The following is a 7,687-nucleotide window of genomic DNA, read 5'->3' on the forward strand; positions in this document are numbered from 1 at the left end:
TGTTGCCCAGGTTTGTTATGCCTATTAATTAGTAATAATATATTTATTCATAGATCATTTCTAATACATCCATGCTTTTTTTTAGTTAATTGAAAGCATAAAATATTATAGATAGTAGTAATTTTTTTCAATAAAAATTTATATTTTACCCCACTTATTTATCCTCTCCCATCTTTCATCTTTACATATATGTTTTTTTTTTTATATAAAATATGAAAAATTATAAGACTAAAGTGAACACAACAACATTATTGACTAGTAGTAGATGTTTGATTGAACAATCAATATAAAAAATTAAGGTCACGAACTTAATTTATCACGAAAATTTTGCCCAGAGAAATAGTTGCATGTGATGGTGGCAGAGGCCAACAAAATAAAATAACTAATTTTAATTATTAAAGTTTTTATGGTATGTTCTTTTTGAAAAATATAATTATATAATTCACCATAATCTTCTACTATGTAAGAAATCAAATTAAAGTAGAACCGACTATATAGTTTTACCAATTAATTAAAATTTATTGATGTACGAAGAAAACGAAAGCTTCACTACGTTTTGGAATATACAGTGTTGTGCCCAAATTGGTCCAATCAAATGAAATTGGTTCCATTTTTTTTTGTCAAAAACACATAATATTCTCTGTGGTGTCATATCTCAAACCCAAAGGAAAGAATACACTTTTGTTAATATTCTGCCAGAAAAGAACCAAAAGCAAAACTTCTCTACCAATCTAGAACAAACTGCAGCACACTAATTAAGAAATAGAGTTTAAGTTTAATTCAATTCTATAAAAGTGATCTGTAAAATGAAATTTGTATTCTATTTATATATTATTATACTGTATGGCTTACCGTTAGACCATCGGTCAGGCGGATTAAGGACAAGCGGCTGCAGACCGCCCCATTACAGGCAAACCTTCTCCTAGGACGTTGATGTAACAATCTTTCCGGAATGCTTTAAAGGAGTCCACGACCAAAACACCCCATGCGTTCATTTCTAGTTGAACTTTGTCTCTACCTCTATGGAGACCCTCATTTATGACTTATGAGGACAGTCGACAGGCTGCACGGTCGGACGGCCACACAAAAACTAGATTTAAAAGTGAATTAAAGTAAAGCAAGTCAGTAACCAAGTTTAAAAAGCAATTGACCCTAATCACATGCTCATACAAAAAACTATAAATAGAGGCTCAAGGTAAGTTGGTAGGGACCTTTAACTCGCATTGATTACGGGACCTTTAACTCGCATTGATTACAACATTTATTGTTATCTCCTGACTGAACTTGAACTGACTTAAGCATCAGAGCCTTTTAGACAAGTACCCGATCGTCCGATCAACCGAGCGAGAAGACAGTTGAAGAACCGAATTGGAGAAGGAGTTGAACAACTAACTGAGAAGATCATCAGAGACAAAAGGACTTAAGGGTAATTTGAGTATTGGAAATAGGTGCTTGACTCCTATACCTGAAACAATTCTAAAATTATCTTATTTCTAATCGATGTGAAACTTCTAATAAATATTGTGATTAAGGCATGTGTAATGATGGTGTTGTACTTAAATAGAGAAAATAAACACCACCAGCAACATCTAAAGCCATGGCTATGATAAGATCAGAGGTTTTTAAATCATTAGAATTGGGTGCATCATTGGGTAAGAGTGATGTCTCAGAAACTCCACTTCTGAAACTGTCTTGGATTTTGGAGAGATCCATTTTGAAGAATGAGAAATTGTTGGTCTGGAGAGGAAACTATGATCCTGTTACCATCTTTCATGGGTCCAAAGCACCACCAAACATGACTGTTACACAATACATGGAACGCATCTTGAAGTACTCTAATTGCAGCCCTTCTTGTTTTGTGATTGCACAAATATACATGGAAAGGTTCTTTCACAAAAATGGTGGTTACCTCACTTCCTTCAATGCTCATCGCCTCCTAATCACAAGCATCATGATAGCTGCTAAGTTTCTCGATGATAAGTAAGTATTTGACGAGAATACAATTTGGATTCTTTTTGTGTTTTCAGTGTTAGTGATAGTGTTGTTTTCTTCTTATCTGTAGATTTTCAAATACATTGATTTTAATATGAGACGACTCAGGTTTCAGACACCTAAAACAAAATTAAGAACGAGATCTAGATCAAGGGTTTTTAAGGTTTAAAAGTAATCAATACTAAAAAAATACATTTTTAAAGTTTTTTTTTAAGAAACCTAAAACAATTAGTACTTAAAATGGTTTTTTTTAGGTCAAATCTTTTTTTTAAGACCAACTCTGCTTACTTGAATCTTAGTAGATTTTTATTTGGTCCTTTAATCTTTTTAGTTTCAATTTCTTAAATTTTAAAAAATTGATACAATATAATCTTTTTATTAAATTTTTTAGAATGAATCAATGATTTCTTGTCAAACTTGAAGTTATTATTAAGAATAATTTGTTTTATTGATATAATTAACATAACCATAATACCAATTTTGATAAAAAAAACATTGATTTGCTTCAAAAAATTTAACGAAAAAAATTAAATTGTATTAATTTTTTAAAAATTGAGACCAAATTAAAACTTAACAAAAATTGAAGGATCAATGTGACATTTATAAAAAAATAAAATAAAAGAATAATTAAACTTATATATTAAAAACAATAATATTTTAACATCATAATTTTTCATTTTTAAAGGACACTATTTTTCATTTTTCACTGTCTATTTTCTTTAGAAATATCAAAATTATTTTTTATTAAGAATATTTTATTTTATAAAAAATTATCAATTAATATTAAAGAAATATTTTTTTTACATATGCCGGTGACATGACTATATAACAATGGGAAGTTTGTTCTACTTATTTATTATAAATTTGTCAATTTGATATTAAGTGGCAATAGATATATCAAATAAAAATCTTTATAATGATATTTTTTTTTAAATAGTCCTGAAAATATTTTAAAAAAGAAATTTTAAATTTAATTTAACCTTAGATAAGTTCTTTCAACTTTTGTACAGGTACTATAGCAATGCTTACTTTGCCAAAGTTGGAGGAGTTAGCACTGAGGAGATGAATAGGATGGAGATAGAGTTTTTGTTCATTCTGGAATTTAAACTCTTTGTCACAACAGAATTATTTCTCAAGTATTGTGAGAATCTTGATAAAGCTGTTTAGAACATGTGTTTGTGAAAAACATCTATAAGATAATTGTAAAAATATTATACACGAGAATTCATATTTTTTATACATGCACCATAATTCATATGTATAATTTGAAGAAAAGTTATATATATATATATATATATATATATATATATATATATATATATATATATATATTCGTATTTATAATATGAGAAGAAATTAGTGTAATTTACCGATAATTTTAAATTTAAATTAACTAATTAATTTATGTTATTTAATCTATAATTGTAAAGAAAATATTGATGAAACGTGTTTGATTTAGATTTTTTAAGTATATATTGGACAATTCCTTTTTTTTTCACATAATGTTATAATTTGATAAATAAATAAATAATTTTTTCACTCCGTTTCGTTTGTCAATAACAAATATTTCAATTTGCTATTTTCTTTCTAGCTACCATCTCACCTCAGGTTTATGAATCTAATTATGAAAATGAGGAATTTTATTTACAAGAATGTAATATGCGTATTCATTCATAATTTTTAATATTTCAATATTACTTTGATAAAGTTTTATTTCAACATTTTCCGTTAAAATACAAAAAATAAATTAGATTTAATAAGTCTTTAATACCTAACGTTTTCCAATTTTGTTATTATTTTTTGTATTCAACATTTAAAAAATATATGAATTTTATCTTAATAACTATTTTATTACTTTTATTTTTTCTGAGGCTACTAATTATCACAAGTAAATTCATTAGTATAATTAAAGAAATATATATATTTAAATCCATTAAAGATAAACATAGAAGCATATATTAGAGAGGGAAAATTAAGATTTTAGCCAAAATAAATAATATAAAATAAATAGATAAATAATAAGCCAACACTTTTGAAATAAAAACTTATTATATAGAAAAGAAAATAAATAGGTTTAAATATGGATCCATCACCCTAACGTTCCCACTCCGGCGGCCACTGCAAATTCTTCCCTCGCAAACATCGTCGATTTGGGTACGCCCCATCTCTCTGTGTTCTATTCGCTAATTTATTCTTCATTGTAGAAATTAAACTTCAATGTATTCTCAAGTTATCGTCTTTTCATGATTAAGTGCAAACCCTTCTACATTCAATCAAAGGTTTATCATTCCGATTGATTTTTTGTTTTATCTTTTTTTCAAGTTTAAGGACAAACGAGTTTGTGGGTTAGGGTTTCTTTGGTTGTTCTGCTTGTGATGTGATAACTTGAAATTTGAATTCAGACTGTGATTTGGGAATTATTTAGGGTTGCTATTGATGCTTACTTTGTTTTTCTTCTATTTATGACTAGTGTCACATTCATTCTTGCGTGCTACGTGTGCTGCATCCTTTATTTTTGGGTGGATGCGGAATGCTACATATTTTTTTTGTCTCTGGTATTTACTCATGGCATATGCAGGTTGGAGTTGGTTATAAAACAGTCAATGGCTGAAGAAATGGCAATGGTAGAATCTGGAAGAGCTAAGAGGAAATTTGTTAAAACGCAAGGGCGTAAGAAGTCAAGTAAGAAAGCAAAAGTGATGCCATCACCACATGGACAGAAGAAAGTTAAAATAGACAAAAAAATGAAGAAACTTTTCCGCAAGCGAGCACGGGAGTATAACTCTGATGATGAAGAAGATGAGGCCACTGTCACTGCTCCCTCGGAGACTAGAGTTTTGGCATCTGTCACCAATAAAAAAATTGAGGAGGATGACATAGAAAGTGAGAATAATCAGTCTGAAGATGAAGGAGCTGCAGGACCACTAAAAAAATCGAACAAGAATGCTACTGATACGAATAATCTCAGTTCTGATGATGAGGGAGAAGATGATAATGAAATTCAGCCAGGAATTACCAAATTCACTGAAGGATGCAGAGCATTCAAGATGGCATTTAGGAATATTATGAAGAAGAGTGTTCCTGATGATATGTTGGTAAGTTATTTGAATACAGAAGATTATGATTTTACAGAACATATGGAAACTAGTTTTTTTAAGACTTGGATAATCTGTAGGGTCCAATATTGTCAGCCCACAAGAAACTTGTTATAGAGAAACTTGGAGAAGAGCAAGCAGAACGCAATATCAAGGGAGAGGCCAAAAAGGAAAAGCAGACGGTAATCTTCAATTTTATTTTGACAGATTTTATTGTTTTCCAAAGACCGTAACAGTTTTTTTGTATGCTCAGTTTTTATCTCCCAAAAGTTTCCCTGTCTTAGATCGTAATCTCATTGCTTTTTACAGTTAGCAGAAAAGGGACATGCCAAACCTGCTACATACTTGGACTCACATGAAAAGTTTCTAATAAGTCTTGCTACAAAAGGAGGTAAATGTGTTGAATTTCTTAAATAAAAGTCTATAGCTGTTTTAATTTTTTTGACCACTTGCATTTTCTTGTTATTGATGTGGACTTTTGTTGTGACCATGCATCAAACTGGATTACTTTCAGTGGTCAAGTTGTTCAATGCTGTAAGTTTTCACTTAACGTTTAACCAAACTTTGGCTTCTTCATAGATATTGTATCTGTCTCTGATGGTTTGTATATCTATCATAACTAAGCCAGAGATTTTGTTCACACCTTTTGCAGGTCAATAAGGCACAAACTGCTCAAAAAGGGTTGAACCCCTCAAGGAATAAGGATGCAAAAGGTCAGTGTTTGATACTGTATTTCCTTTTTATTCTTGTTATAGAACTACAGTACATTGTTCTTGATTCTCTGTTCATTCCTACATGTTCTATTTTCTTGGATCTCTTAACATGTTCAATCTTGATAATGTGCGTATAATTATAATTATCGAATGTGTATGCTGGCAGAGATACGAAAACGGGCCAAACAAGCCTTCTTTTCAGAGTTAGGGAAACCATCATTGCCTTCAACTGGCACCACTACAAAGGTGATTTTTAACTGCTCATTCTTTTTTTGGTGTCAATATTTGGTTAGGTCAATTTAGCTAACAATTCGATAATTTGATTAGTGATTTAAAAATGGTCAGACTGGATTGATCTCAGTTTTACCAATTTATCCTCTCATTTTATTCAAGTTTAGCAGGAAAATCCTTAATGTGGAAAAATTTTAGTCATACTATTTCGGATGAAGATTTAACCATTAATGTTAAACATATTATTTAGTCTTCCATTTTTAACTTTTATATTTTATCTGGTCTGTCTGGTCCAATTGTCAAACTGGTTGAACTATGTTTGATATTTTTAAACCAGTGCCTTCTAGTTTATTATAGAAGAATATGATGTTTATATTTACACCACCTTGTGTATTGTAGCAAACCTTCTAAAATTTCTCTTTTTTCCAAATAAACTGTAGCAAACCCATCTTGATGAGATAGCTTCATTCTTTTGCTTAATTATCAAACTCTGTATATTTTTTATATGCAGATCAATGAAGGCACAGGCATGGTAGAAGACCAACAGCCTGCTTGGGCTCCATTACGAGATAATTATATGCTGACAAGTTCAAGACTAAAGGATTGGGACAAAATGCCTGTAAGTATCCTTTGAAGTTGTAACAAGTTACTTTTATGCTGCACAGTTACCTTCCACTCATAACTTTGCATATCTGCAGGATAAAAACGTATCAGATGAGTTTGGAAAGACTTCTGAAGATAGTAGTTCAGATGAAGATTAGTATATTAAAACTAGAGTAAGCAGTATTGAGATTTTTATGGTGGAACAATCTGTCAGATTTAGCATATTGGAGTTGTTAAGTTGTTAGAGGCAAAGGGTAGTAGGAATATCTTGTAACCATACGTTTTTCTGTCAATGGATTACTAAGACTAGTAATCAATTATTCGTATTGTAATTTCAAAGAAATATTGTAGTTTCAAAGATCATTTATTGGTGTTGTTGGATATTCTATTTTACAATATCGTAGTTTCAAAGATATGATTAAGAAGCAATATATGATAGAAATGCTATCAGATTGGTACATGTCTATCTATAATTATTTAGTTTTTTATGTTGAGATGTTCACTTATCATTAGGAGGTGTGTTAAGAAATTCACATCATAGATGTGTTTAAAATACATCACATAATAGGGATTGGAATCTCGTATCAGCTTCCACTATCAATTTTGTGATGCTTAAGTTAGGTTTTATGCATACGTTCCAATCGTTGTTTTTGAACGTATAGTTAAGAAAATCTTCTCTAGATACATTCTCTCAACTCACTCATAATCTTTCTTAATTTGTTTTTACATTTTTATTGTTGGAATTTTGATCATTTCTTTTTCACTTGCATCTATTTTATTAAGTGTTATTTTCATGTCTACTCGGATAGAATCAAATAACACATGTGATTTATACTAATTAAATGAGATTAAAATCGAAGCATCTTACAATTTTTGAAGACACAATAAGTGGGAAAAAATTCAAAAAAATTAATATAACAGTGAGATTTAAAGAATTTTTTTAATTAAAATATATTGAATAATATTATGATTGATGTAAATAAAATTATTCACCTTCAAGATGAGTCTAAAAATGTTAGATTTTATTTTTAAATATTTAATTGTTGATTTTGA

General features: G+C 29.7%; 2 protein-coding genes across 2 annotated transcripts; both read left to right on the top strand.

The window, feature by feature from the left end:
* Window positions 1-1,597: 1,597 nt before the first annotated feature.
* On the top strand, window positions 1,598-3,173 carry LOC114188541 (cyclin-P3-1). Its single transcript, XM_028077114.1, has 2 exons — window positions 1,598-1,980; window positions 3,003-3,173. The coding sequence occupies exons 1-2, from the start codon at window positions 1,598-1,600 to the stop codon at window positions 3,157-3,159; spliced, it is 540 nt and encodes a 179-aa protein (XP_027932915.1). The 3' UTR covers window positions 3,160-3,173.
* An 866-nt stretch (window positions 3,174-4,039) lies between these two features.
* On the top strand, window positions 4,040-7,047 carry LOC114187008 (RRP15-like protein). Its single transcript, XM_028075108.1, has 9 exons — window positions 4,040-4,146; window positions 4,571-5,087; window positions 5,168-5,269; window positions 5,397-5,478; window positions 5,602-5,621; window positions 5,740-5,800; window positions 5,967-6,046; window positions 6,543-6,650; window positions 6,730-7,047. The coding sequence occupies exons 2-9, from the start codon at window positions 4,596-4,598 to the stop codon at window positions 6,790-6,792; spliced, it is 1,008 nt and encodes a 335-aa protein (XP_027930909.1). The 5' UTR covers window positions 4,040-4,146; window positions 4,571-4,595; the 3' UTR covers window positions 6,793-7,047.
* The last annotated feature ends 640 nt before the right edge of the window (window positions 7,048-7,687 follow it).

The sequence above is a fragment of the Vigna unguiculata genome, chromosome 6 (assembly GCF_004118075.2).
Source record: "Vigna unguiculata cultivar IT97K-499-35 chromosome 6, ASM411807v1, whole genome shotgun sequence".
Taxonomy (NCBI): Eukaryota; Viridiplantae; Streptophyta; class Magnoliopsida; order Fabales; family Fabaceae; genus Vigna; species Vigna unguiculata.

What these genes read in the sequence shown, in the direction of transcription:
- LOC114188541 (XM_028077114.1), top strand. Translation starts at nt 1,598, where the DNA reads ATGGCTATGATAAGATCAGAGGTTTTTAAATCATTAGAATTGGGTGCA. An exon ending in GCTAAGTTTCTCGATGATAA is followed by an intron (nt 1,981 to 3,002) that starts GTAAGTATTTGA and finishes ACTTTTGTACAG; the next exon opens with GTACTATAGCAATGCTTACT.
- LOC114187008 (XM_028075108.1), top strand. Translation starts at nt 4,596, where the DNA reads ATGGCTGAAGAAATGGCAATGGTAGAATCTGGAAGAGCTAAGAGGAAA. An exon ending in AAGGAATAAGGATGCAAAAG is followed by an intron (nt 5,801 to 5,966) that starts GTCAGTGTTTGA and finishes GTATGCTGGCAG; the next exon opens with AGATACGAAAACGGGCCAAA. An exon ending in CAACTGGCACCACTACAAAG is followed by an intron (nt 6,047 to 6,542) that starts GTGATTTTTAAC and finishes TTTTATATGCAG; the next exon opens with ATCAATGAAGGCACAGGCAT.